This window comes from Plutella xylostella, chromosome 6 (genome assembly GCF_932276165.1).
Source record: "Plutella xylostella chromosome 6, ilPluXylo3.1, whole genome shotgun sequence".
Lineage (NCBI taxonomy): Eukaryota > Metazoa > Arthropoda > Insecta > Lepidoptera > Plutellidae > Plutella > Plutella xylostella.
Window position 1 is genome coordinate 11,877,767 of NC_063986.1, and position 27,633 is coordinate 11,905,399.

General features: G+C 42.0%; 4 protein-coding genes across 8 annotated transcripts in view; 3 read left to right on the top strand and 1 right to left on the bottom strand.

The window, feature by feature from the left end:
• LOC105381054 overlaps positions 1-27,633 on the bottom strand; it is a 79,791-nt gene that overhangs the window by 20,323 nt on the left and 31,835 nt on the right. The window lies entirely within an intron of this gene.
• On the top strand, positions 15,012-20,108 carry LOC125488650. The gene is made up of 2 exons (XM_048621776.1): positions 15,012-16,921; positions 19,875-20,108. Exons 1-2 carry the CDS (start codon positions 15,296-15,298, stop codon positions 19,887-19,889), a joined length of 1,641 nt encoding a protein of 546 aa, XP_048477733.1. The 5' UTR covers positions 15,012-15,295; the 3' UTR covers positions 19,890-20,108.
• LOC119694147 (leucine-rich repeat extensin-like protein 3) lies at positions 20,265-22,700 on the top strand. Of its 3 annotated transcripts, XM_048621779.1 has the most exons (8): positions 20,265-20,329; positions 20,648-20,753; positions 20,957-21,051; positions 21,155-21,261; positions 21,671-21,759; positions 22,033-22,385; positions 22,503-22,579; positions 22,664-22,700. In XM_048621779.1, exons 5-8 carry the CDS (start codon positions 21,728-21,730, stop codon positions 22,691-22,693), a joined length of 492 nt encoding a protein of 163 aa, XP_048477736.1. In that variant the 5' UTR covers positions 20,265-20,329; positions 20,648-20,753; positions 20,957-21,051; positions 21,155-21,261; positions 21,671-21,727; the 3' UTR covers positions 22,694-22,700. The 3 variants fall into 3 exon arrangements, with proteins under 3 accessions (XP_048477736.1, XP_048477737.1, XP_037975813.2); XM_048621780.1 differs by lacking the exon at positions 21,671-21,759; XM_038119885.2 differs by lacking the exons at positions 20,265-20,329; positions 20,648-20,753; positions 20,957-21,051; positions 21,155-21,261 and having other exon boundaries at positions 21,582-21,759.
• Positions 23,086-26,348, top strand: LOC105393567. 2 transcript variants are annotated; one of them, XM_038119878.2, is made up of 7 exons: positions 23,086-23,225; positions 23,321-23,527; positions 24,016-24,101; positions 24,178-24,257; positions 24,335-24,413; positions 24,602-24,658; positions 25,167-26,348. In XM_038119878.2, exons 2-7 carry the CDS (start codon positions 23,485-23,487, stop codon positions 25,890-25,892), a joined length of 1,071 nt encoding a protein of 356 aa, XP_037975806.2. In that variant the 5' UTR covers positions 23,086-23,225; positions 23,321-23,484; the 3' UTR covers positions 25,893-26,348. The 2 variants fall into 2 exon arrangements, with proteins under 2 accessions (XP_037975806.2, XP_037975807.2); XM_038119879.2 differs by having other exon boundaries at positions 23,098-23,237.

Here is a 27,633-nt window from a genome sequence, read left to right on the forward strand (position 1 = left end):
GTTTCCTCTACTTTCATCTACAACTTTACTATTCTGGACCATTGTATGGAAGTAGGAAAATTAATCTTGAAACCGCCGCAACATGTACCCAATAGGTAGGTAATAAATAAAAAATAAAGGTATATTATAGTCTATACCGAGCAGCAATACCTATTACCTAGTCCAATGCAATTTAAATAAGCACCTTTTTTATATTTTGAATGATGTACCTTATGATTTTTTATACGCAATGCATTTTGCAAAGAAGTATTTCAGATAAAATCTGGATTTTATTCATTTCCATTACAAAAGACATCAACGCGCTCTACAAAAGTAAGTTCGCCTTTTTGTCGTGCGCCAAGCTATTAGAGAACGCACCGTTAAAATCAGTTGAAACCATTGAATTAATAGTACTATAGTACATTATTATGTACTTCAGGTTGAAACTAAGGGACTTCTCTTACAAGGTTGAAACAGTGGATTTAGGTATCTGGTGGTCATTCTGGTGGTAATGGTACAAAATTGCCCTCAGAATAATAACGAAGTCGTCGTCATTTGCCAATGACGAAGGAAAAAAGTCATTGTCATTTGCACAGACAAAAAATATGCTACTTTCAAAAAGACATCAAGCAAAACTGCACCAAAACAATACTTTCCGTAGGTACCTATCAAGTACCTATACTTTGGTTTCTCACATAGATTACAGTTTCTCATAATTACTCATCATGCCTGAGAAATAATACATAGCAAGTTCCTGAAACCATTCAAATTACTGAAGTGTCGCGATTCCCAATATCCCCAGCAGCACACTGTATTGTAGCACCATCAGGTGGCAATGCCCTGTCCCAGCCACTGCAACCCGACCACCCGCCGCCCCCCGCACCCCGTGCGCGCCCCCGCCCGGGACCCGAGACCCCTGCTCATCACCAAGGTAGATTCAATACCGAGTGGCTCCAAGGGGTACTTCATCAAACCCATAGTGAGGACACGGCCGAGCGAAAACTGTTGCTACGAAGAAGGTTGGTTTCTTTGATTTGATTTGATTCTTTTGTGATGGTGGAAATGGTTATAATATTATTATTGTGTCGGTGATGATAATGATGATGATAATTATATTTCCAGAAGGATGTAGATTTATATGTTTTCTCCGTATGCTGTCTGTTCTCGCTTTTGCTTTATACGTTTTCGTAAGTATATTTACAATACCTGACCTAAGTACTGTACGTATAAAATAAAATAATACTTTGTGTTTTTACCTAGGTTTGCTTCGGCAGGTTCAAGATTTTGTGAGAAGAGTTAAATCTGATGAGTCGGAGTAAGTGTTCATCCGTATTTACAAATATTTTATTAGGTGTAAGGGGGGGTGGGTGCACTATGTAAATGTCAGGTAGTTAGAGGTGAAAAGACGGGTGTACGTTAAGATGGTTTATTGAGAACTAAAATTACATGGCAACCAAATGCAGTGACAAACAATGTGCTAAATTAACAGAAAATGCATAATTTAAGATCATATTGGTCAGTAGGTCGCACATGCCTGCATTAATGCATGCATAAGAGTTGTACTTTGTACATTCTCCCATCTCCAGAATAGAATATAGTAACTAAATTTATAATGCAACAATTATAAAAAAATTAATTAAAAAAAAGTTAACTATAGAAGTAAAATAATTAGCCCCTGTTCCACAATGTCTGGTTAGTCGCTACCTGTCGGATAAAATACATGCTGTCACTGTCTAAAAAATAATAACAGAAAGTGACAGCATGTATTTTATCCGTCAGGTAGCCACTAACCAGACATTGTGGAACAGACCCTTAAACTAATATGAAGTAGTAAGTACTAATTGCCAAATACAATCTGATTAAAATAATAACTTAAAAGGAAGTTAAAAAGTCTTTAAATGCAATAAAAACAAGAAACTTCTAAAAATATGTCCGTAAAGGTAAATCACTTAAAATTATCTAAATTATTGTTCTAAATGTCTCTATATTATTAATTAGTCCAAATTGTTCATGTTTTGTCAAATTTTACTAGTCTTTTCATCATTGGTGACGTAGCTTGATCTACACTTAACACAGATTGACTCATAGCGCGACACTGATCCACATTAACACTTATTGCGTTGGGCCTCACTGCACTCATTTCAATGTCACGATTGTTTTGCTTTATTTGCCCTTTAATTTTACACATGTAACAACTAATCACTATAACTGCTACAACGCCGAAAGTCAGTACTCCGTAGATCATGATGTAGTGATGCAGATCATGCGATGAGACTGTAACTATTGCAGACTGCTCCTTCAACGTTTGAATGTCTTCGTTGATTTTGTCAAACTGTTTGTCGTGTACTTCCATTTGGAAATCCTGTGTCGGTATTGATGTGCTGATCACCTCGTTCAGAGGTGACATCTTCGGGACCTCAATTACAGAATTTTGCACTATCAATTTGCTATTTAATTCGTCATGTGCATAAATAGTGAAGTCATCGCCTTTGACAACGCAACCTTGATGTAATTTGATGAGTCCGTTGCCGAGTAAGCGTTTTGAAGTCATTGCTCCGGGGCAAATAATTCGTACTAAGCATTCTTTGCAGCACGCGTACAACCAAGTGTCACCGTCATGTAACTTGACCCATTTATCACTGCAATCAGCTGTTCGTTCCGTATTGCAGTACGTCACGCCTTTGTTTGTTTTTAAATTGATATTACATATTGAATTGGACACTTGCATATTATACTGTGGGTGATTAACCTTGCAAAAAATCTGTTGATCGTTTGGGATTAGACAACTCGAAATATCTTCTGCGTTCAGAGGGATGATTAATCCTTTCATTACATTAAATGCGACATACTCCGTAGCTGCATAAGTATTTAATACACTCTTTCCTTGATAATGTGGTAGAGTCACGACTCTATCAAGTTCATATTTGTCATGTGCCATCAGTGGGATTTTTATTTCCATAATAAGATAGTTCCTTGTCAATCGTACCTGTCCTCTCAGTAGTTTGTAAATATAAATAAAGTTATCCCTTACATCTGGTAAGGTTAAATCTGTAGGTACATGCTTTGATACGAAGCTAAGGTGCTCTTTTAACTGTTCTGGCGGTAAGAGGTGCACATCAACGTGACCTTGATACATATTTGTCAATGTATTTATTAAAAATTGTTGTATAGCTTTTAGGTTTGCAATAATGCGATCGGCTGTAGTACTCGCCGTTAACACGTAGTAGAGATGTTCGTAAAACACCTTTGATTCATTCATACGTAACTTGATATCCTCTATCTGTTTATAAATAAGTTTAAATTGTGTGTTCATTATCGCCTCGTTTCTTTTTATGATATTTTGCTGAGCTTCGAAAATAGTAGTTTGGTTTTTAATTAATTGTAATAGATGTTCATCGTTTTGACGGATCTTTCCGATATCTTCCTCATATTTATCTGCGAATCCTTGATCCAGAACCCCAAATAATACATTTGTGACCGAACCTACTGCATTGATTAGGCCTCTCTTTCGTCTTGTAATGTGATGAGATTGCAGAATGGAGTTGTAATACATTAACTCGTTCATATCGTGGTCTAATTGTCGGATAATTAATTCAGAGTGGGTGTCGTATTCTTGTTTGCGGGCGAAGTTTTTGATGTGCATTACGTAATTTTCTATGTCATTGATCCCTTGCCAATAGGTGCTCATATTATAGTATGTAACCAATTTCCAGTCATCTCTGATTAGTAGTAGTTCCGATATTTTGTCAAAGTATAGCATTTTGCTGGGTTGCAGTTCTGTGATTTGAAAGTAGGTAACATTTTCTTGCAATGTTGGTGTTATAATCATCATGAAAAACATAAATGCATAACAAAGTAAGCTTGCAACTGTTATTTTCTTTTTTGTACATCTCGTTCTTTGCTGTTTATTTTGCTGAGTAGTGTCATCTTCTTCCTCAGTGTCAGTGTCAGTGTCATTTGTCAGTAGTTTTGCCAACTTTGTGATAGGTCTTTTTAGGTATCCTCTTGCAGTTTTTAGCAAAACCACTCTTACGCGTTTGTCAGTTCCGGGAAAGGTTTCAACCACTCTCCCCATGCCCCACCTGCCAGCGGGCAGGTTCTCCTCTTTTATGCATACAATGTCATTTATCTGTAAGTCCTTTTGACTCGTCTTCCATTTGCTTCGTGATTGCAGCTGTGTAAGATATTCGTTCGACCATGTCTTCCAAAAGTCATTACTCATTTTCCTCACTAATTGCCACCTTTTCCTTATGTCAATTTGCTCAGTTTCCGGTTCCGCTACTGAGTGTATGGGTCCACCAATGAGAAAGTGCCCTGGTGTCAAGATGTCAAGTTCTGTGTCGGCCTCAGTCAACGTGCAAAGAGGTCTTGAGTTGAGACAAGCCTCTATTTGGCACAATAAAGTGGTAAACTCCTCGTACGTCAATTTTTGATTTCCGATGACTCGATACAAATGATACTTCATGCTTTTAACGGCAGCTTCCCAAAGGCCTCCTGCAGTTGGCCATGCGGGAGCATTGAAATGCCATGTCACGCCCATCTCGCTGACGTCTTTTAAAAATGTAGTGTCAATGCATTTTGAACAAACTTGGTATTGCTGTTTCAGGATCCTGTCTGCACCAATAAAGTTTGTTCCTTGATCGCTATAGCATGCCTCTGGTTTTCCTCTGCGGGCGCAAAAGCGTTTAAATGCAGCCAAGAATGAGGGTGTGTCAAGGTCGGTCACGATTTCGAGGTGTATTGCTTTTGTTGCTAGGCACACAAAGACTGCAATGTAACCCTTCAGTGTGCGTATTCCTCTGCCTTTGTTAGCCTTAACCTCTACGTGGCCTGTATAGTCAACGCCAGTATGGGTGAACGGCCTTGATATTGTCACGCGGGGTTTTGGCAGGTCTGCCATCAGCTGATTATTTTGTTGTGGGCTATATCGGCGGCACGTCACACAGCGATGAAGCTGACTCTTCACTGTTCTATGACCTGATAGTATCCAATACTTTCTGCGTAGGTATGTCAGTGTCAATCGGGGTCCGCCATGCAAAAGTACTTCGTGTGCTTGTTTGATAATCAGCTCTGTTAATCTGCTTTTGCTAGAAAGTATGATTGGTTTTTTCATGTCATCTGGCAATGCTGATTTCGTCAATCTTCCACCTAGCCGCAGTATTCCATTTTCATCTAAAAACGGATTTAAACTTAGTAGGGGGCTTCTCCTGCTAACGTTTTGCTTAGTTTTCAGTCTGGTTATGTCATCTCCAAATTCATGTAATTGCACATTTCTAATGATCGTATGTAAAGCGTTCGTCAACTCAGCTGATGTGAGGTATGCCGGTTTGTTTGTCCTTGATATTTTGCTTCTTAGAATCCACGCTACGATTCGCGTAACATGACTCAACTTACTATGGCGATATAGTAGCTCGAGTACAATGTCAGACGGCTGCAGTTTTGCTGAATTGACTTGTTTATTTTTAGCTTCCATTTGTATGTTATTGTCAACAGCTGATGTTACGATCGGAGTTTGCAGTTGTAGTTCGGGGTTTTTTATCCATTGTGGACCTTCCCACCAGAGAGAATGATGCTGCAACTGAGCTGGTGTTAGACCTCTCGTTGCACAATCGACAGCATTTTCTTCCGACTTCACGTAGCGCCACGACGATGCAGGTATGGCGGAAGTAACTTGTTTTACTCTATTCGCTACGAAACTTTTCCACTTTTTGGGGTCGCCTTGTAGCCATCCTAGGACGATCATTGAGTCGGTCCAGGCATGCACAGTGATGTTATGGCTATGGTAATCAATGTTTTCCAATGCTTTTGTCATGAGCTGCGCCAAAAGAACAGTTGCACATAGTTCCAGGCGCGGTAACGTGATAGTTTTATTTAGTGGTGCAAGTTTTGATTTTGCTACTAGCAATCGGACTATTGTATCCCCATTGTCTGTCAGTGTTTTTATCCAAATGCCGGCCGCAAATACTTTTTGAGACGCATCACAGAATCCGTGGATTTCAAAACTTTTTGTCAAATTCCCTACCCATCTTGGGATGTCGAATGCTTCAATTAAACACATGTCAGCTTGCAGTTTTCTCCAGTCCTTGGTTAATGATTCGGGTATGATGTCATCCCAACCTTCGACGGTTGTCCACACTGTTTGAAATAGCAATTTAGCCTTTATTGTGATTGGGGTTAGCCAGCCTAAGGGGTCGAATAACTTCGATATTTGCGAAAGAAGCATTCTTTTTGTCAGCGGTTTGTCATTGGTGTCATTATTTTTATTTTTAAATGTAAATTTGTCTGATTGGGGAATCCACTGTAAACCTAATGCTTTTGTTGTTTCCTTATCTTTGAATACAATCGGTTTATTTTTCTGATTTTCTGGTAGATGCTCTAGTAATGCTGGATGATTGCTGGACCATTTGCGTAAATTAAATCCTGCACTTTTTAACATGTTAATAAGTTGTTGTTGTTTTTCTAATGCAGTTGCAATGCAATGTGCTCCACTCATGACGTCATCCACGTAAACCTCTCGTTCAATCACCTGTGCTGCTAGCGGATACTTATGTGCCTCATCCTGTGCTAACTGCTTGAGCGTTCTTAAAGCAAGGTACGGCGCTGCCTTTTCTCCAAATGTCAAAGTACAAAGGTCATATTCTTGAATCGGCTCGTGTATGTCATTTCTCCATAATATCTTTTGCAATGGTTGCATGTTTTCTGCTAATAATATCATCCTATACATTTTCTCGCAGTCGGCTGAAAACACATGTTCATACGTGCGCCATCTAATCAGTACAGCTTGTAAATCCTGATGTAATTTTGGGCCACATTCCATTAGGTCGTTAAGGCTGAGTCCCGATGATGTTTTTGAGGATGCATTGAACACTACTCTGAGTTTTGTAGTAGTAGAGTCGGGTTTTACTACCCCATGATGCGGCAAAAAACATTCGATGTCCGATTGCCTTGTGCTCTTTTTCATATGTTCCAAATCAATATATTCCTGCATAAATTTCTTGTAACTGTCAGATAATTCGGTGTCATTACTAAGCTTCTTTTCCAGGCGATGGAACTGGGCCAGTGCTTTTCCCTTTGATTCTCCTAACTTTTCTTTGTAATCGGCCACCATGGGTAGCTGTACTTCATACTGTCCATTCTGTAAACGTCTGGTAGTGCTGACGTAAAGGTCCTCACAGTATTGCTCTTGAGATGTCATATTTTTGGCTTCAGTAATTTCCTCCATTCCCCAATATTTTTTGATGTCATCTGTATTATTTGTAATGATGGGCAGTTGTAAGTTCTGCCCGTACCGCTTCCTCCTGACAAAATCCATCCTAATTTTGTCTGCTGTGCACAAGGTTGTAAATCTGTGCCTGTCAGCAATCCTCCCATTATGATTTGAGAATGCACACTAGCGTCTAGCAAAATGTCAATTGATCGTGAAATATTGTAATCTGGGTCAGCAAGTGTCAGATGTTCGATATGCGACCAATTCTTCTTCTCAAAAGTTACGTTAGGCAAGTTGCTTACTACGCGCGACATGACTAATGCATCTGTTTCAAATGTAAAGTCGTTGTGTCGGGACATGCATGTAAGGTTTACTTTTCCTCGGCTTTTGTTTGTCACGGAACCCACTCCTGCTATGCACGCGTTCTATCTATCTATCTATCTATCATGGCGAGCTGATTTTCCGCATTTAGCCTCCAAGGTGGGCCATTATGCGTGAAATACCTATGGGGTGACTAGCTATTAAGCCACCCAAGCTCACGCCAGAAAGCCAGTAGACGACCTAGGTTGCTCATGACTTCCCGGAGGGACCCCGGAGATCCGAGGATTTTTGATCGTAGTGTCTCCACGCCTTTGCAATGTAACAAGACATGGGAAGCTGTTTCATCTTCCTCCATGCAACTTCTGCAAAGAGGAGTGGTGGAGATTTTCATACGATATAGGTGTTTATTTAACCGGCAGTGGCCTGTTATGGTACTTATCACGACACGTAAGTTTGCTCTGTCCAAGCATAATAATTTGCGTGTTAGTTTAGTATTAATTAGTGGTACAAAAGCTTTTGTTTGTTTGCACTCGGCACTGTTACTCCAGAGATTGGTGTGGCATTCTGTCGTTCGGGAACGCAACCAAGAGCGAATTTGGTTGAAAGGGATCGGTACTATCGGCTCTGGGCCTATTGGTGCAGTGTCAGATCCCTTTCGTGCAAGTTCATCAGCAGCGTCGTTCCCCAGCGACCCGCTGTGCCCTTTTATCCACTGGAGGGTTATGGTATTGTTTTGTGAGGCAAGCGATTCTAGAGCTGAGTGACACTCTAGTACTAGCCCCGAAGTTATAGTTTTGCTAGACAAAGCTAGCAGAACTGCAGCACTATCAGATAGGATACGAATACGTTGATTCGTAACCTTTCTAGATTTGACTGCGTTAGCGGCCCGTGTAATAGCAACACATTCAGCCTGAAAGATTGTGTTGTATTTGCCTAGTGCCAGTGAAAAATGGATGTTTAGGTCATCCGAGTGGACACCAGCACCCGTACCTGACGTTTTTTTGGATCCATCAGTGTATATTCTCAGTTCATATATACTGGACTGATCTCTTGATTCTTCATGCAATTGAATGTTGTAGTGCCTATTAAATATATGGATAAGCGGTATTCGATCACCAATCGCTGCCATCATTGGTTGATGTTTTATGGCTTCCAACATAATGGATGTGTGTGACGCTGCTGAGTTATTTGCCCACAGGCCAGCTACTCTTAGTCTAAAAGCGGCGGCAGCTGCTTCCTGTTTCACCACGAGATGTAATGGTGGAAGGTCGAGAAGTACCTCGAGTGCGGCCGTGGGTGTTGATTTCATGCATCCTGTGATGGCTACACATGCAAGCCTTTGTAGCTTTTGCAGCTTGTTTTTTACTGAGCTAAGTTCTGTTCTGGGCCACCAGACTACAGAACCGTAAGTTATGGTAGGTCGTATGACAGCTTTGTACAGCCATAATGTTAATTTTGGTTTAAGGCCCCAGGTTTTTCCTAACATTCGCTTACACTGCCAAAAAGCGATCGTGGCCTGTTTTATTTTGTTATCGAGATGTTTATTCCAGTTCAACTTGTTATCTAGCGTTATGCCAAGATATTTCACTTCGGTTGAAAGTGTTAGTTGAGTACCAAATAATGTAGGCAAGCTCATGTTATTGAGTTTTCTCTTGTTAGTAAATAGGACTAATTCTGTTTTACTGGGATTGACTTTTAGTCGATACTCCATGCACCATTGCTCGACAATCTTCATTGCGGCCTGCATAACGCTACAATGAAGGTTCTCGAATTTCCCACTAATGAGGATGGTGAGGTCATCTGCATAGCCGACTGTATAGAAGCCGCTGCTGTTGAGTCGTCTAAGGAGGTCGTCAACTACCAGATTCCACAGTAGAGGTGAAAGGACCCCGCCTTGAGGGCAGCCTTTAGCTACAATGCATCTGGTTGTCCCGTTTAGGTTGAGTTGTACTGCTCTTAACTTTAACATATTATTTATCCAACCCCGTAGAGTAGGATTAACATTATATTTGGTTAAGGCAATGTTGATACTATCGAAGTTTGTTTTATCAAAGGCCCCTTCTATGTCTATAAAGGCACCTAGTGTTGATTCTTTGTTTGTTAGCGCACACTCGATTTTGTTCACTACGCTATGGAGTGCTGTTTCGGTCGATTTGCCAGCGGTATAGGCATGTTGGCTGTTATGTAATGGTTTTCGTTTGAGATTATTATCTCGTATGTGTCTGTCACAAAGTCTTTCTAGGGTCTTTAGTAGAAACGACGTTAAACTAATAGGTCTGTAGGACTTTGGATCCGTGTAGTCACTTTTTCCTGATTTAGGAATAAAGGTTGCTTTCACCTCTCTCCACTGTTTAGGAATGTAGTTATGTGCTAAGCAAGCCTTAAAAATATTCGCTAAGCTTTGCACGATAACCTGTTGTCCCCACACTAGGAGCGCGGGGAATATACCATCCAAACCAGCTGATTTGAAAGGTAGAAAGCTGTTTATGGCCCATTCAATTTTTTCAACGGTTACTGATTCTTGGGCGGTTATCCAATCAGATATTGACGGGTTCGAGTGCTCGCTATTATCCCAGGTCAGATCATCAACGAGGCGGCAGTCTGGGAAATGCGTTTCAAGGAGTACTTGGCACGTTTCTTTATCGTTGTTAGTATAGGTTTTATCGGCTTTTTTTAGGCAGCCAAGGTTTTTATTTTGACCGCAGTCTAAGATTTTTCGGACTCTAGCTGCTTCGTTGTTGGATTCAATGTTTTCGCAGAATCGACGCCATGAGTCTCCTTGGCGGATTCTTATTCGTTTTTTGTAATGTTTTTGAGCTTCTTTATATAGCTCCCAGTCAGCATAGTGTCTAGTGTTTTTGGCCCTATTAAACAGCTTCCTAATTTTACGTCTCAGTCTCTCAAGCTCCGGTCCCCACCAGTGGGAGGTTCTGGGCCGAGTAGGCGGAGACGTAAGTGGACATGCTTGTTCATAAGATGTTGTTATACATGTTGTTAGTGACAAAACATTGGTTTCTATAGCCGCGGTGGATTGCGACATGTCTTTAAAGTTTATAGTTTGAAAGTTTTGTGTTAGTGCTTGAACGTATTTAGTTCGGTCAGTCTTCCGCGGGTTACGGCGCGGTTTGACTTGCGGTGGTTTCGCTTGAAGTTTAAAACATATTCTTCTATGATCGGCACAGGATGGTTCGTTTGATACATGCCAGTCCGAAATTAGGTCAGTGACGCCAGTAGTAGCAAAAGTGACGTCAACAATTGTTTGGTAACGCGATGAAACGAACGTCGGTTCAGAGCCTATATTAAGAATGTTAAGGTTTGTTGAAAATAAGTAAGTTACCAGGTTTTCACCCCTTCTGTTGGGAGTTTCACTGCCCCAGAGCGGATGGTGCGCGTTGGTATCCGCAGCGATGATCAGCTCTAGGGAGTTGGACTCGCAGTGATGCACCAGGTCCGCCAACTCACCGGGTGGAGGATCTCCATCGCCAGGCATGTAGGCGGACGCTAGTACAATTGAACTACAGTTACCCACCAAGTTCTGAACTAACACAGCTCTTAAATCTTTCGTGCAGAACTGGGTGAGTTGTACCGCGTCCACAGAACGGGGCATGTAAATACACGTGCGTGGGTTAAGAATAGAGGTGTTTAAAAACAACTTACCCCCAATGTTGCTGAGACCGCAGATACGGCTTCCCCTGATCCACGGCTCCTGGATCAGGGCGATGGTCCCGGTGTTGACCTCCAGCTGCCTGCGTAGGGTAGCCGCCGCAATCTGCTTGTGCTGGAGGTTGGTTTGAATGACGGAGAGGTTACTGAGGCGAGCGGAGAACATCGCTGTCCACCGACTCCGCATCAGCATCCGACTCTTCGTCATGACCGCCACCGTCGATCCAGGACGATAGAGCCGCGGGGGTCGCAGCAGGCATCGTCTCGGTGGAGGTGCTCGGCAGGGTCGTTGGTGCCTCGACTGGTGCAGCACTCACAGATGTGGGGCTGGAGGTGCACAGCGGTGCTGTTGGTAGCGGGTCCTCACTTTCTTCGGGAGGCTGGCTGCCCAGAACGCCGTTGTTGAAGAACCGGACGTAGATATTGCCCACTGCAAACGTCATCTGCCGTCCGAGCTCCATGATTCTTGGCACCTCCGATCTGGGGATGCCGAGGTTGAGGAAGGAGTCCTTGCCATTGTGGATCTGGCGGTCGTACAGGGTCCAGTCCCCCACGTTGTACATCCTGTTTTGCCTGATCAGGGTTCTTTGGATGCTCAGCGGCTCGACAGTGCAGGTGTCAGGAACCAGCAGTCCAGCTCTCACCTTGGGCACTAGCTCCGACTGCCCGATGACCGCGAGCTTGGTGTTAGGCACAGGCGATGGCATCACCTCGACCGTTTTCTTCAGCCACGCGAGGGTCTCGTCGTCTTCACACCACATCTTCAAGGCCCCGTGGCTGAGGTGTGGTTTTCCCTTGAAGAGAGGGCAGAAGGGTGTTTCAGTCAGCGGGACGTCCAGCTGCTGAATTATCACCTTCTGCACGGCCACCTTCAGGTCGTTGGCCTGGTCCTCGGTGAGGCTGCGCGCCGGCACGGTGACGAGGGCGACATGCAGGTGAGTCCGCGCGACATTGGCGTAGGTTGGGGCCTGACCTGCTGCAGGAGCAACTTTTGCGCGCTTGGCGCCACCCCTCGGAGAGATTGTCTCGTCAGGGCGGACCCGCTTAGCCGAGGTTAGTTCGGCATCAGCAGGCCTGCGCTCACCAGTGGACTGAAGCCCACCGGCCGGCGCCGCGACGGTGGCAGCATAGCTGCTCCTTTTACCCCTGCTACCCCTGGGAGTGGGGCGTCGAGGTCCAGCGGTGTTGGTGGTGGTCGCCGGGACGGTGGTGGTCGCCGGGACGGTGGTGGTCGCCGGGACAGTGGGTGCCGCGCGCGTAATCGCAGCGCTACTCCCCTTGTCCCTGGGGGCCTCGACTGTGAAGGCGGCCGGCACTGAGGCGGCACTGGGTAACGCGCGCGCTGAAGCGGCACTGCCACCCGAACCGGCCACTGCACCAGCCGACCCCACAGTCGATTCCCTTTTGCGCCGATTTCTGTTGGCGCGCTTATTGGCGCGACGGTTCTTGCTGCCGACTTTCCGCGCCACAACGGTCTGCCATGTCCCCTCAATAGGTAGCTGCTGCTGCGGCATGGCTTCGGCGAGCTCCGACATGTTAATTGTGGGCGCGTCCTCCGCGCCCGGTTTGGCGTCTTCCATCACGACGGACGCACAGACACTATAAGTCCTCACAGCTCGCACAGGTAAATTTACAGCGGCACGTCGTCGGAGAGTTTGGTGATATGCACGCGTTGTATTGAGTCCTTTGCAATCCTAATTTTTGGGCCGCCGACTCGGTTATCAGAGTAACTTGAGAGCCGGGGTCAATAAATGCTCGAAGTGTCATGTAGGTACCATCCGTGGCCTTCACTTTTAACAGGGCTGTTGCTAACATGATTTCGTCATCGCTTCCTATAGCATAATGTACGTTACGTTTTTGATGGTTTCCTGGTGTAAATGGTGTTGATGTTGGGGACATTTTAGTTGCAGTGGATGTCGTTGGTTTCATAGAAAAGGCCTTGTGCAGCAACGTATTATGTGCAGCGTTGCATTCGCGACATCGTTTTTCTGACTTGCAATAATTTTTAGAGTGATAATACAAGCAGTTTTTACATATGTTAAATTGGGCCATATGTTTTAATTGAACATCAGGTGACATACTTAGGAATTTGGTGCATTTAAATAAATCGTGGTCTTGGCGACAAAAGGAACATGATGACTTGTGTTCTTGAATATGCATTGCGTTATTGTACGATGGCTTGGAAAAATTGGTTCTGTATTCCCGATGGTAATTTTGTTGGTTGTCATTAAATGGTTTATGCAGTGTCATGTTGTCAGGTTTTTTCTTTGTCACGGGCTCCAGGGCGGTAAATTTTCCCTCTAGGAAATCCATAAACTCCTGAAGTTTCGCTAACTGACGCGGCGATTTTCTGTACTCCATGTAGTCGGTGTAAGTTTGCGTATCTAACTGTTCACACAAAATGTGCACTAATATCGGATCCCAATTCATAGTATCTACGCCTAGGTTATTAATGGCATGTATTACTTCCATAGAGGTGTCAAATAGCTTTTTGATTTCGAATGCAGATTGGGTTTTTACATTAGGCTGTCTCAGAAATAATTGTATTTGTTTGGTGAAAAGAAGTTGCAAATTATTGTAACGATGTGTCAGCAGATCCCAGCAGGCGTCATAATTCTCGGCACTAATGTGTAGATGCTGTACGATACGCTCCGCTTCTCCCTTCAGTTTGCACTTTAATATTTGCATTTTGTGGGACTTGCTCATGTTAGGGTTCTTATGTATTGATTCTGAGAACAAGTCCATAAATGTAGGCCACTGAGAATAATTCCCACTGAAAATAGGTATGTCAACTTTGGGTGCAGTTTGTTGCGAATGGTCAACAAAATTCAACTTCATGTTCAGTTGCTTTTTCATATCCTTAAATGATTTTTCATGCAGTAAATATTGATTGTTATAGGTATCATCCCTCCCCTCTAGAATGCTATCTATTTGCAAATGCAAGATGTCAATGGTATTCCAACGTCCTTTCAGAGATTTTATCTCGTCCTCTATCTCCCATTTCTCTACTAGATTGTTAAGATGTAAGCTGTCAATAAGACGGATTAAAGATCTAAAGTTGCTTCTCTGAGTCCTCATGAGCTCTAGAACTTTCTCGTCCTTTATTTGCAAAGTGTCAGTACCCTCTCCAGATGCTTCCATAAATATGTCAAATGTCACTTTCTTCTCCACAGGCGGGGGTGGCGGCGGTGTCAATGGTTTAGGTTTTAAAAGCTGAACGATTTCGTCCTTAATTTGCATAACAAAATCATAAATATTTTCTGTATAATATTGATGCGTTTTATCCTCTTCCTGCATCAAAAGCTGATGATTCTCTTCGAATGTACGCCAGAGCTCATCTATCCTTGAAGCTCTCGCCTGTCTATATTCAAGGGTCTTTCGTTCACGAGGATCCTTTTTGATGTTTCGCGACATCCTCTTGATGTCCTCCATGACGGCGGCTTGCTTCTCTAATAGACCTTCCATGTTGGTCGAATTAGGTATGCAATGAAATAGTTATAAAAGGAAAGATCTTACTTGAGTTTCTGCAACAACGCCAACTTATCTCCGAAGTAATGCACTGCAGTCCAATCACTTGCACGAAAATGTCAAAGTTTTATGTCAATAAATGTCACTGGATTTTGATTCCGCGGACCTTACGTACACGACACGCGACGCGAGGGCCTTAATCGAAGGACCAAAAAAAATGTAAGGGGGGGTGGGTGCACTATGTAAATGTCAGGTAGTTAGAGGTGAAAAGACGGGTGTACGTTAAGATGGTTTATTGAGAACTAAAATTACATGGCAACCAAATGCAGTGACAAACAATGTGCTAAATTAACAGAAAATGCATAATGTAAAGCAGCCTAGTAAGCCAAGCCACGTGACCTGCTACGTCACAAGCCAAGCCGGGAGGTGTTGCCAGGCCTGCGTTGCTATGCTCGCCGCGCCTCCCCGCCAGCCGTACCAGCCGGTACCGCCCACTGCGCCTTGTATAAATAAACCCGCCACAAGTTGATCGGCGTCATTTTGCTCTTGGAAATTGTAAGGCGTTACGCTGCCCGAATAAAAAGCGATTATATTGTGCCATCTGTTTTTTACTTCTCGCCCTTCTTTATAATCAGAAGTGGCATAAAAAAACTCACAATGAAGCGCCGTTCTGCAAGAAAAGAAGACAATCGTGTTTCCGCGGTTGAAACTGCGTCTACGAGCACCAGCACCGAGACAAACTCCAACGAGGTTCGGATGGCCACAGAAGAGGAAGAAGACGACTCGCCGCCTGCCAAGAAACTACTGAAGGATCTTCTCGTCCACGAAGTTGACAAGGCTCTACGATCATTGCAAGAGGAAACACCAAAGCTGTGCCAATCTAACCTCCGTGCCGCTTCCTTAATACCTGAATTTGACCCTGAAAATGAAGACTGCACCATTACCACGTGGTTGAAAAAAATCGAACAACTCGGTGAAATACACGGATGGGATGACAAAACAAAGTCATTTCACCTACAAGATAAGTTACGAGGCCAAGCACGAAGATGGTACAACAGGTTAGAAAGTTATGATTACACGTGGGACGATTGGAAGGTTATGTTAATCCGGGCCTTCCCTAAGCATCGAGACTACGGTAACATGCTGGAAAACATGTTAAATAGAAGAAAATTACCATCAGAAACAATGACCAAGTACTACCAAGAAAAAATTGCCATGTGCTTTCGATGCAATTTATCGGATGCTGCTACCCTCTCTTGCATTATTCGAGGGCTCCCCGTACAGCTACAATCAAATGCGAGGGCTTATCAGTGTACACGACCTGACCAGCTATATGAAGGTTTCCTGTCTGCTCTTGATGACTACCGATATCCGACGTTCGAGTCCCGTGCATTCAATAAGCAGCCACTGGAAAGAAAACCGTCAGCAGCCAATACTGAAAGCGATCCGTGCCCACGGTGTAAGAAGACCGGACACCTGGTACGGTATTGCCCATTGCCAGATCTACGAAGTTGCTTCAAATGTGGCGCTCAAGGACACATTGCGCCACGGTGTCCAGTAACAAAGGACGCACCTATTAATTCAAGCAATACTGTCAAAAATATCCAACTCGTGCAAAATTACAGTGATATCTATATGAAGAGTGTGAAAGTAGATGGAACCTATGTAAAGGCATACCTTGATACTGGAAGCCAGGTTAATGTTATGTCCACTGAAGTCGCGAGGCTCCTGTCGCTGCCAATAAAGCCAACCCAAATCATACTAAAGGGATTCTCTGGTGGTATGCTCACCACCCGTGGAGAGGTAACATTCAAGCTGGAGGTCGACAAGTTAAACATCCCCTGCCAAGCCTACTTGACCGACATAAATATGAATAATATCCATTTGCTGATCGGACAGCCTATCATCAACCATGAAGGCGTCACACTGCTTGTCCACAACAATACAGCAGTTTTACAACAAGACTGTGATTTTTTGTCACAAATTGAAGTCACGGAAGAAAGGCAAAAATTTAATGTCGTAACCCACTCTAAAGAAACCTTGCCACCTGGAAGCTCAATCATAATGGTTGACATCGAAGGCAACAACCAGGATGCTGACGTCATCACTCCGGCGCGCCACTTTGAGATGGATGGGACATCCTACTCGATTCCCGCCACGATCCTGCGCGGCTGCCAAGGCCATCTGAAGGTCTTCAACTCGGGGACCAAGGACATCCTGTGGGAGCCGGGAGTCGTCCTTGTGCGAGCTGAGATCTGCAAGCATACGCCTCTTCGCCATCAGGTTAGCCATAATGATGTAACTACTTCATTAGCCCATAATAGCGTTTTGTGCATTAGTCCCAGCCATAGCCATAGCCATAGCCACAACCATGACTCATCAATTGGGGGTGTCAATTTAAACGATATTGACGTAGGCGCACTAAGTGAACAAGAGCTAGATTGTTTGATAAATCTTTTGATTAAACATAAAACTTGCTTTGCTTGTAACACAAATGAGCTAGGATGTACCGATTTAGTTCAGATGAAAATTAACCTAAATAGTGACCAGCCCATACATCGCCGTCCTTATCGTTTGTCTTATAACGAACAAGCTATGATTACCGCTAAAGTGACAGAATTACTCGAGGCCGGCATTATTAAGGAATCCGATTCAAGTTATGCATCCCCAGTTATACTAGTAAAGAAAAAAAATGGCGATAGTCGAATGTGTGTAGATTACCGTGCGCTTAACGCTATAACTATTCGTGACCGGTACCCATTACCAAACATCGATGATCATGTTTCTAAGCTTGCCGGAAAAAAATACTTTACGTCACTAGATATGGCCCAAAGTTACCATCAATTAAGTATACACCCCGATGATACTCATAAAACTGCTTTTGTAACACCGCGTGGACAATACGAATATTTACGTATTCCTTTTGGTTTAGCCAACGCGCCATCTGTTTTCATGCGGTTAATAAATAAAATAGTTGACCTTGTAGGTAGTGACGTTAAAAGTGGTAACTGCGAAAGCGATAAAAAAAACAATAGTACGGAAATTTTAGCATTCCTTGATGACTTGCTTATACCTTCTGAGGATGTGACGTCAGGATTACAGTTGCTCGACACTGTGTTAAGAGTGTTCGAAACTCAAAACTTGCGATTAAATATGAAGAAATGTTCGTTCCTTAAAGAAAATATTACCTACTTAGGTCATGAAATTTCATCTGACGGAATCAAACCTGGCGCATTTAAACTCGAAGCGGTATCTAAGTACCCTCACCCGCAAAACGTGCACGAAGTACGCCAGTTCTTGGGGCTTTGTAGTTATTTCCGTAAATTCATTTTTAATTTTGCGGTTATTGCTCGACCTCTTACCGAATTAACAAAAAAGAATGCAAAGTGGATTTGGGAGGAGGCACAGGAAAATAGTTTCCAGTGTCTTAAAATTAAATTATGCAATAAACCTGTCTTAGCTTTGTATGACCGAGAATTACCAACGGAGATCCATACAGATGCATGCCAACAAGGAATAGCCGGAATACTATTACAAAGACAATCTGACGGGACGTTACGACCGGTCATGTATTACAGCCGAGTTACTAGTCGAGAAGAAAGCGTTTACCATAGTTATGAGTTGGAAACTTTAGCTGTAGTGGAATCATTACGTCGATTCAGAGTTTACATTGAAGGTATACATGTAAAGGTCGTAACAGACTGTTCAGCTGTCCGTGCAACATTGACAAAAAAAGATCTAATACCGCGTATAGCTAGGTGGTGGATGTCGATACAGGATTATGACATTGAAATAGAATATCGTCCCGGGGAGCGTATGAAGCACGCGGACGCGTTAAGTAGAAATCCGGTAGATGTCGCTAACATCAATAGGTTAGAAGTCTCAGATTGGTTTTATACAATACAATGCCAGGACGATAAATTAAAACACATAATGGACCTTTTGAGTTCCGGTTGTACCGACGCGGACATAGTCAATAATTATGAACTAAAAGACAACCGATTGTATAAGAAAACACTACAGGGTAGTAGGTTAGTGGTGCCTGGTTTCGCTAGGTGGAAAATAATGCAGATGCACCACGACAATATAGGTCATGTGGGCTATAAAAGATGTTTAGAAATAATTAAACATGATTATTGGTTCCCCAAAATGTCGCGATTTATACGAAAGTATGTTTCAGCCTGCTTGCATTGTGCCTACGGTAAGGGCGAGACTGGTAAAAAGGAAGGTAAATTACACCCAATACCTAAACCATCTCAACCGATGAATATGATCCATATTGATCACCCAGGCCCATTTTGCAGAACCAAGAAAGGTTATCAGTACATATTCGTAATCACTGACTCTTTTTCCAAATTCGTAATTGCCGAACCGACGCGTACCGTCAATTCAGTAGAAACGATTAGGGCGTTGAAGAAAATATTTAGTTTGTTTGGTTACCCAACGCGCGTCGTATCAGACCACGGAAAGGCCTTTACAAGTAGGTACTTTAAAAGGTTTGCTAACGATAAACAGTTTAGGCATACCCTGAACGCTATTGCATGCCCTCGTGCCAATGGGCAAGTAGAACGGACCAACCGTACCTTACTTGACGCGTTGCGGACAACCGACTCGGGTGAGACGGCTAATAACTGGGATAATATATTACCGGATGCAATCTGGGGAATAAATAATACGGTGAACGCGACAACCGGTTATAAACCATATGATCTGATGTTTGCAAATCCTGGTCGATCTATTTGCGACGTAAACATTCCTGATAGACCGACAGAGGCCGTCGAGACTAGGCGTGCAAAGGCTGTAAAACGCATTAAAAAAGCGAGCAAGACAATGAAGGCACAATTTGATAAACGTCGTAAAAACGCGACAGTGTATAAAAAGGGTGACCTAGTTCTATGGAAGCAGGCACCAACAAGTAGCGCAAGTAAGGTAAATACTAAGCTGGATGATTTATATTCAGGGCCGTATGTTATCACTAAGGTTTTAGGAAATGACCGATATAAAATCCGAAGTATCAAAGGAGTTCGTGGTTATAAGTGTTTTGTTGGAACAGTGTCATCTGACTCAATTAGGCCTTATCGGAGCGTTGCACCTGCCACCGATAGTGCATCTAGCTCGGATGAACAATTGGAGACTGAGGATCTTATAGATTTACTAGAGAGCTAAACCTAAGCTAAATTATTATTACTATGACTAAAGCATGTTTTTGTTCCCATTGCGGGAGCAATTGTTGCAGGATGGCCGAATGTAAAGCAGCCTAGTAAGCCAAGCCACGTGACCTGCTACGTCACAAGCCAAGCCGGGAGGTGTTGCCAGGCCTGCATTGCTATGCTCGCCGCGCCTCCCCGCCAGCCGTACCAGCCGGTACCGCCCACTGCGCCTTGTATAAATAAACCCGCCACAAGTTGATCGGCGTCATTTTGCTCTTGGAAATTGTAAGGCGTTACGCTGCCCGAATAAAAAGCGATTATATTGTGCCATCTGTTTTTTACTTCTCGCCCTTCTTTATAATAATTTAAGATCATATTGGTCAGTAGGTCGCACATGCCTGCATTAATGCATGCATAAGAGTTGTACTTTGTACATAGGTCTCCCACAAAACATCTACATTCTTAAATACTGTCGCAGGTGAATATTCTGATGAAAAAGTTTACGATTGCGAGCAGCAAATGCGCGGGTCTCATTCGCAAGGTAATTTTAGTGATGTAGATAAATGAAACTATGACTTCTTATTGTTGCACGTATATTCGTTTATTGACACTGGTATAAATAATTACTAATTTATACTAATAGTCAGAACATTAGTTAAAAGAGTACGTCTACTCTTTATAGCTTGCATGTGACCAACCGCACCCGCCGAAGAGAATACTATTCAGTCCACCAATCCTCACTAGGCCAGCGCGGTGGATTAGGCCTAGAACCCTTACCCGAACCCCAACAGCGTGGACGTCATGAGTTGTGATGCTGATGCTGACTGATGATTTCACTAGTCAGCTCTATTGCCTACAGGTCCGCTTCGCGAAGGGCTCGGCGCGGGGGCGTCGCCGGAGGCCGCAGCCCCCCGGCGACATCCACTACCTCCCCAACTGCACCGTCTCGTGCTCGCGCCACTGTCGTGAGTAATGAGATGATATCAGACGTAGTGTCTTTATAACTTTGTTTCAAGAAGTTCTTTTTTTATTTATTTTGCCTATTTCAGCTCAGTGTAGGTTTCTCTCTTTTCCGCAGTATAGGTATTCGAGTGCTTTTACTTTCTAATGTTGCCTATATGAATTAAATTATACTTATCATAGTAGTAAACGTGGATTATTGTTTTAGTTGGCCCGGAGTGGGCCGAGAGAAATAACAAATACTATCGTTACCTCCGCGAGTCGTCCAAGTATCTGCTCATTATATTCACATTGTTTTCACTAGTAAGTTGAGTGAAAGATATTAGTAATATTATAATTTTTATTCTGAATGAATGTAAGTATAAACATAATAAATTAATAAGTAACTATTCAATTCTGCTTGCAGTGTTGCATCAGCAGAGTGAAGATTATTTAGCAATATCTTAATAAATTATAGCAAGGCCTGCTAGCGTGGAAGACAGTATTAAAAATATCAATGCAAAGAGTCAAGAGGTAAATTTAACGTTAGCAGCTGACGCTACACGAGTTCGTTATCGCTATACAGGGATTCACCATAAATACGACGCACTAAACGAGTTTATCGACGTCGATAAGGAACCCGTGACGCGGGTGCACTTTCCTATGAGACTATCAGTCAGGTGGGTCCATTATCCTAGCTGGATAGGGGACATTATTTTAAGGTCTTCGAATTATTCTGTGATTGTCGTATCATAAAAAAAAAATATGGTACCTGTACCTACTGTCTTTTTTCCTCTGTGATATTTTAAAAGCAAAATAGTGCGTTAAAATTTTCTGTTTTCTAACTCCCTTATAACCCCATTTAAATTAATTTATAACAAATATACAGTAAAAGACAATGCCATCATGTTATGATATTTTTTGCCTCACACCTATTATATAGGTACATATCGTGCCTAATGTCTAGAGTGACGTGGAAGAGTGAATCCGAGCCGGCGACATGCTCATCGCCACCTTGTGGCCAATCACCGGGTTTGTACACTGTTTATTACGTACTTCTATTTAGTGATAAGGTTTATGGTAGGGTTTATTTATCCATGAGCACGAATTAGGGCATCAGCTCCACCATGTTTATTCAATTTACTACTCTTTTAACTTGTGCCGTGTTACCTAATTCTCAATGCCAACGTATCTTCGCATGCAGCCCCTGCCTTGCTTGGCCAGTATCATAATTATTATAATTATAATAGCTTGCCTTCTGTCCGTAGACTTACAACGCTATAGCTAATCTACTGAACTCATCAGGTTCTTCGTGATGTCGACGTCGCTGGTGTGCCGCTCGTGCTTCACCACCATGCCGTCGCTGACGTCAATGTTCGGCAGCAAGAAGCGCAGCCCCCGACAGTGCCCCGCGCCCCCGCCGCGCTGCCCCCCGAGCCCCTGCGTGTCGTGCTGCCGGCCCCCGCCGCCGCCGCCGCCCCCGTGCTGCCGCCACCCCTGCGAGCCCGACCCATGCCCACTGTGCCAGGCCGTGCCGCGCCCCCGCACCCGCCCGCGCCCCTCCTACACCCGCGCCCCGCAGTACCAGCCCCGCGTCGCGCCCCCGCCCCCGCCACCCGAATATGAACCGCAGGAACCGCGACGAGTATGCTTCAAACGTGAGCAACCTTCGAGATCTTTGAGTGATTATTTAGCCAATCTACGAGGTAGTTGAATATGAGTGTAACTATAGAATTAAGTGTAGGTGTATTCATAATTTTCTTAATTCCTTCCAGAAACGGCACAGGAGTATTCGAGTAAATGTTGCTCGTGCAAAATCTGCGTCTTGTTCGCGATGACGCTTGGTGCAATTGTAAGTTTCGTTTTTTTTATTATTAAGCTTTGTAAATTAAATCCCCAAATTGATAACTATAATTGTAGTTTTATTCTTTTTCAGTATTACCTCTGTCGGTGTCGGGTTCTTTAACAAGGAAGTGTAAGTTCGCTGTGTAATGCAATAAGATTGTAAATTAATGAAATTACTGTGATTGTGCGAAGTTTTATAACACTGTATTCAACCTGCACAAATAATTATGTTTTTTTGTAATAAAGTACTAAAGTCAATAAGAATAAGAGTTTTATTTTCAAGGTGGTTGAGCAGCTACAGCGTGTAGGATTCCCAAATGTCTGATGATGATGATGACCAGCATATAATGAAGCCCAGTGGCTACACGCCTGGCACGACTCCATTTGGGGGAAATGAGGCCGTTAATATTCTGAGCATCTTGTGAGATTTTTGAAACATCTTTGTCAAGATTTGTCAATCACATCAAAAATAGTTAGTCTCACAGAGTAGGTAACATTGGTTAGTCTATGAACAAATTTCTTTCCACTTCCTTCACAAAGTACAAAGTAGGTAAAATTGATAATCGTAAACAAGGAATATTACTACATCCACCGTTATGAATTTAATATAATAGGTACTATTAAATTGAACAGAAGATGGACGACTTGTTGCGGTATTTGTCAGCGTAAAAAAGCATTAATAGTTAGCACTCTGAGCGCCGTACACACACACATTACGTTTTACTTTAATGCAGTGAATTAATTGCAGTTAATCATGCCCTGACCACAGACTTCAAACCACTCCCATCATGCCGTTAACGTGAATCAATCAGATGTCTTTGGACTATACCCGGCTGTACGAAATCAACCAGTTGCTCAATCTCTCAAGAGCTCTATCCAGGTGTGCCCAAGTCTGAGACTGCGAGAGTGAGCATGCGGCGTCGGTCCCCGGGCTGCACCCGGCCCAGCAGGCGAGGTATGACACATTCTTCTTCTTCTTCTTCAGGTGCCATCTACTATTGTAGGTCGGCTATCATTGTGGCCACTTGGGCCCGGGAAGTCGCAGCTCGGAATAGCTCTATGGTGGACATATTGAACCATTCGGCGAGGTTCTGTAGCCAGTGGGTTCTTCTACGGCCAGATCTTCTTTTGTCCTGTATTTTCCCTTGCAGTATGAGTTGTAGGAGGGCATATTTGGCCTAAGTATTGCACATGAAACATTGTTATTGTATTAATGCGAAAGTTTGTGAGTGTGTTTGTTACTTCTCCATTTCAAAAGGGCTGAACCCGTTTTAATTAAAATTCGGTATGGGGTTAGCTTAGCCCACACTTTGGATTAACACATAGGCTACTTTTATCGTGTAATTCCCACGGGGAAACGAAGCTCGCGGGAATAGCTAGTAGTACATAAACCGATGACCACGTTCCGTACGTAGAGAGTTATTAATATAATGATGTTTCCAGACGATGGCGATTCCTGCGTTTGTGGATTATACGATATTATTTCACACTACAAATCCACCATTTTGTTTATTTTCTTCATTGGTTTGGTAAGTGTTTTTTTAATATGTAAAATTATAGGTTGTTACTTACATTAATGAAATTCTTGTTTACAACCTTTTCCAGTTAGGCTGCTGTTGTTCGACGAAAATTAAAACCGGTGAAGCTTCAGGGGATCGTTCCTTTCCAATTCGCATTCTTATATCGTAAGTAAATGGAGGGAAAAGTATATGTAATTTTTAAAAATCAATACCTAATTAATTATTGAACTAATTTGTTGTAGCATGCTCAATCTCTGTGCGTGTGCCGTGGGGTTCGGTGTCCGGCTCATTGTATCAATACTGTTCTGTATCGGAAAAAATGTGAGATTATGTACCTACTTTTCTTATATTAATTTAAATTTAGTTTTGCGCTTCCTCTATGCTAGTTTGTTATTATTTTCTGTTCATATATTTTCTTATTGTATTTTAAATAAAAGTATTTAAAGTACATATTAATAAGATTTATTTATTTTTATAGTGTAATTACACTGGTATGTACTTGGTTTCAGCTTCCAGCCCTCTGCAGTGAGTGTCTCACTATGGCCAAAGATAAACATAAATTAACAGTAAGTATAACTCTTATTGATCGTAAATGTAATATTTTGGTGGGGAAGTTTTCACTGACCCAATTTCGTATATTGATACTAGTTATGCAATTTTGGTATGCAGAGTAGTGGTAGCTCAGTCGGGTAAGCGCCCGCTTCTTACGCCAGAGATGCGGGTTCGAATCCACGCTGACATGTACCAATGAGTTATTTGAATTTGAGTAGGTACAATGTATACAATCGCTCTTAAGGTGAAGGAAAATATCGTGAGGAAACCTGTATAAATTAAATACAAATTTAGAATTTAGAATTTCAAACCACCAACCCGCAGTGGACCAGCGTGGTGGGAAATGTTCCAAGCGTTGGAAGGCAGTTTAGACCTTGGGGATATATGTATATACACAATGGTTTGACTCGAGAGAGCCAGGTGCAGATACTTACACCCCCACAGAGAATAAAATAAAATAGATCAATATGCAATTCGTAGTTTTAGGTAATAACTTACCAGTGTTTTTTTTTCTTATTTTAGGAAAATCAATTACCAATAAAAAGCGATTTACCAGATATAGAAAACAAGAAAGCATCGAAGATGATGTATGAAAGAAATGAACATCTACCAAGAAATCAAACCCTTGAAAATGATTATAATACATCCTTACCTTTACTGGAATATACAGCTTACTGCTCAAATGATACTGGTGAAGTCGAACGAAAACATCAGGAAATCATTAGTCTTTTGAAGAAACATTCCTGCTATTGTGAAAGAACAGACACGATGGCTGAACCGAAAAATCAAATAGCAACATCTGATGATTGTGATGTAAATTGTAGTACAAAACTGAAGTTGTGTATATGTGATTCAGGTTCCAAAACATCTGATCCTGAAACATCAGGTTTAAATGCAATGCAACCTTATAAAAAATATTCTGAAGGAATTGGACATCTCAGAGAACTAGGGTTATCTCCATCAGAGTCATGTTTATGTGAAAATATATCGGCCATGTCAGAAGAAACTAAGAAAATGCCAATTTTTGTAAAAGTAACAATTGATACAAATGCTGGTCATTCCTCTAGATTTATATCAAGCCCTTATGTAGTGTCGCCATCTTTAAATTTTCATAATCAAAACATAAATAAGTCAGTTGCTTTAGACAACACAAATAAAGCACTTGTTTTGTATAAATATAATAATTTAAAGAAGGCAAATAAGTGGAATTTACGTTTTTTTCCATGGAAGAAAAAGGGAACTAAGTAGGTATATAATTATGTATATTCTATACCTACCAATGTTTCAAAAGATAGATCGATCATGTAGGGTCATGCAGAATTTGCTACCATTAAATAATTAAAAAAAAAAAATGCTATCATTTGATCAAAAAGAATAAAAAGCAACTTTTTATATCCATATACAATAATTATAAGAAAATCTCTACCGATATCACCACGTTTTTGTCAGATCAAAGATAAGAAAGACATGGAAGAGATAAATAGTAATTTCATGAAGAATATAACATAAGTAGGTACCTAGTATGGAGGCGGTATGAAGCTTTGCTTTCCTAGGAAAGCGGAACCCTCCATTGAGTCGGAGTCCGCGTTGTTCTATGGTGCCCTCATATAGCGGTCGTATAATCGCATTCACACCATATTGTGTCACTGACATGTGACACTGAAGTTTTTTGAGTGCTATAAAACACCCGTGAAGTGTGAATAAGTTAAAGGAGCAGCACCATGGAAGTATAGTGCGACAAACTTATCTGTTCCGGTGAGACCGAACTAAATTGATCCATATCTTGTTACTCACTAATGAATTGTATGTTGTAAAAGATTAGATGGGTTTATTAACACCGCAAGAGCGAATTAACAATACGAGCAAACTTAAAATCTTATAGAATTAAGAAATATTAAACATTTATGTGAGCTGTCACCGGAACAGATAAGTTTGTGGCACTGTAATAAGTACTGTAGTCAGTTAGTACAGTTCTCCCATATTAATAATGCGCATGCAAATCTTCGCAAACTGTCGTATTCCCGGAAACACCCGAATCAGTGCCTTAAACAAAGCACTTGCATTTTGATCCTTGTTCGAAAGAAATAGTAGTCAATATCATGTGACACATAATCGAAAACAATTTGGGCGGTCGGTGGCTGTCACCGATCAGTCAAGGGTCTCAAGGTCTAGATCAATATTACTTTTGTGGAATTATAAAGAGCTGCAATTACACATCGTTCTTGTTATTTTTTTCAAATGTGAATTTAATTTAAACTTTAATTATTTTTGACGATGCCATATTATGAGGCACATTTAAGAATAAAATATGCGTCACATTGATAGACTTCACTTTGCCAATGAAGCCACACCCAAAAGACCAAGTTTGTAATTGTAATATTATTGTGAATGATCAGCGCTGTAAATACTTTTCAACTGAGATTTTAATGTAAACATTTTTATTAATGTGAAATAATCAGTGCTGTAAATACTTTTGAACTGAGATTTAAATTTTTTTATATAAACCTGTGTTTGAAATCCATTTCTCCTTATAATATAAACCTTGTGTTATTCAAACCTTCTTTCATCCATCTTTACATCAGCTTCAGTAAGACACTTGAAAAGTACCTACTGTAACATTTTCGAAGTAAATTTTAATATTATGGAATATTATGAATTATCGAATCAAATTTCGTTACTGATAAATCAATTATCTCTTTTAGCACCAATTACATAATTCTACTAAAATTTCATGAAGAAAATGCATTTAACCACTCTAAATACATAATAGTTTTCTAACGCTCGGGAATACGACCGTTGCCGAACAATGACGAAGATTTCTATGTGCATTATCAATTTTGGGGAACTGTACTTATTACTTTCATGAGAAACACTGATTTATGTGTGAATCAGTGTGAATGGGCATTTACGGAGGCACCGCTTTCCCTACGAAACCAAACAGCCTCGGAATAAGAAGCCAGAGTTTTCACCACAGAGTCGTAATAGAGGT

Excerpts from the sequence above, each read along its gene's own strand:
- LOC119694147 (XM_048621779.1), top strand. The coding sequence starts at position 21,728 with ATGCTCATCGCCACCTTGTGGCCAATCACCGG. Across the intron at positions 21,760-22,032 it reads ACCTTGTGGCCAATCACCGG|GTTCTTCGTGATGTCGACGT; the intron begins GTTTGTACACTG and ends TGAACTCATCAG. Across the intron at positions 22,386-22,502 it reads GCGACGAGTATGCTTCAAAC|AAACGGCACAGGAGTATTCG; the intron begins GTGAGCAACCTT and ends AATTCCTTCCAG.
- LOC125488650 (XM_048621776.1), top strand. The coding sequence starts at position 15,296 with ATGAAGCGCCGTTCTGCAAGAAAAGAAGACAATCGTGTTTCCGCGGTT.
- LOC105393567 (XM_038119878.2), top strand. The coding sequence starts at position 23,485 with ATGCGGCGTCGGTCCCCGGGCTGCACCCGGCCCAGCAGGCGAG. Across the intron at positions 24,102-24,177 it reads TTATTTTCTTCATTGGTTTG|TTAGGCTGCTGTTGTTCGAC; the intron begins GTAAGTGTTTTT and ends AACCTTTTCCAG. Across the intron at positions 24,414-24,601 it reads TGTTCTGTATCGGAAAAAAT|CTTCCAGCCCTCTGCAGTGA; the intron begins GTGAGATTATGT and ends ACTTGGTTTCAG.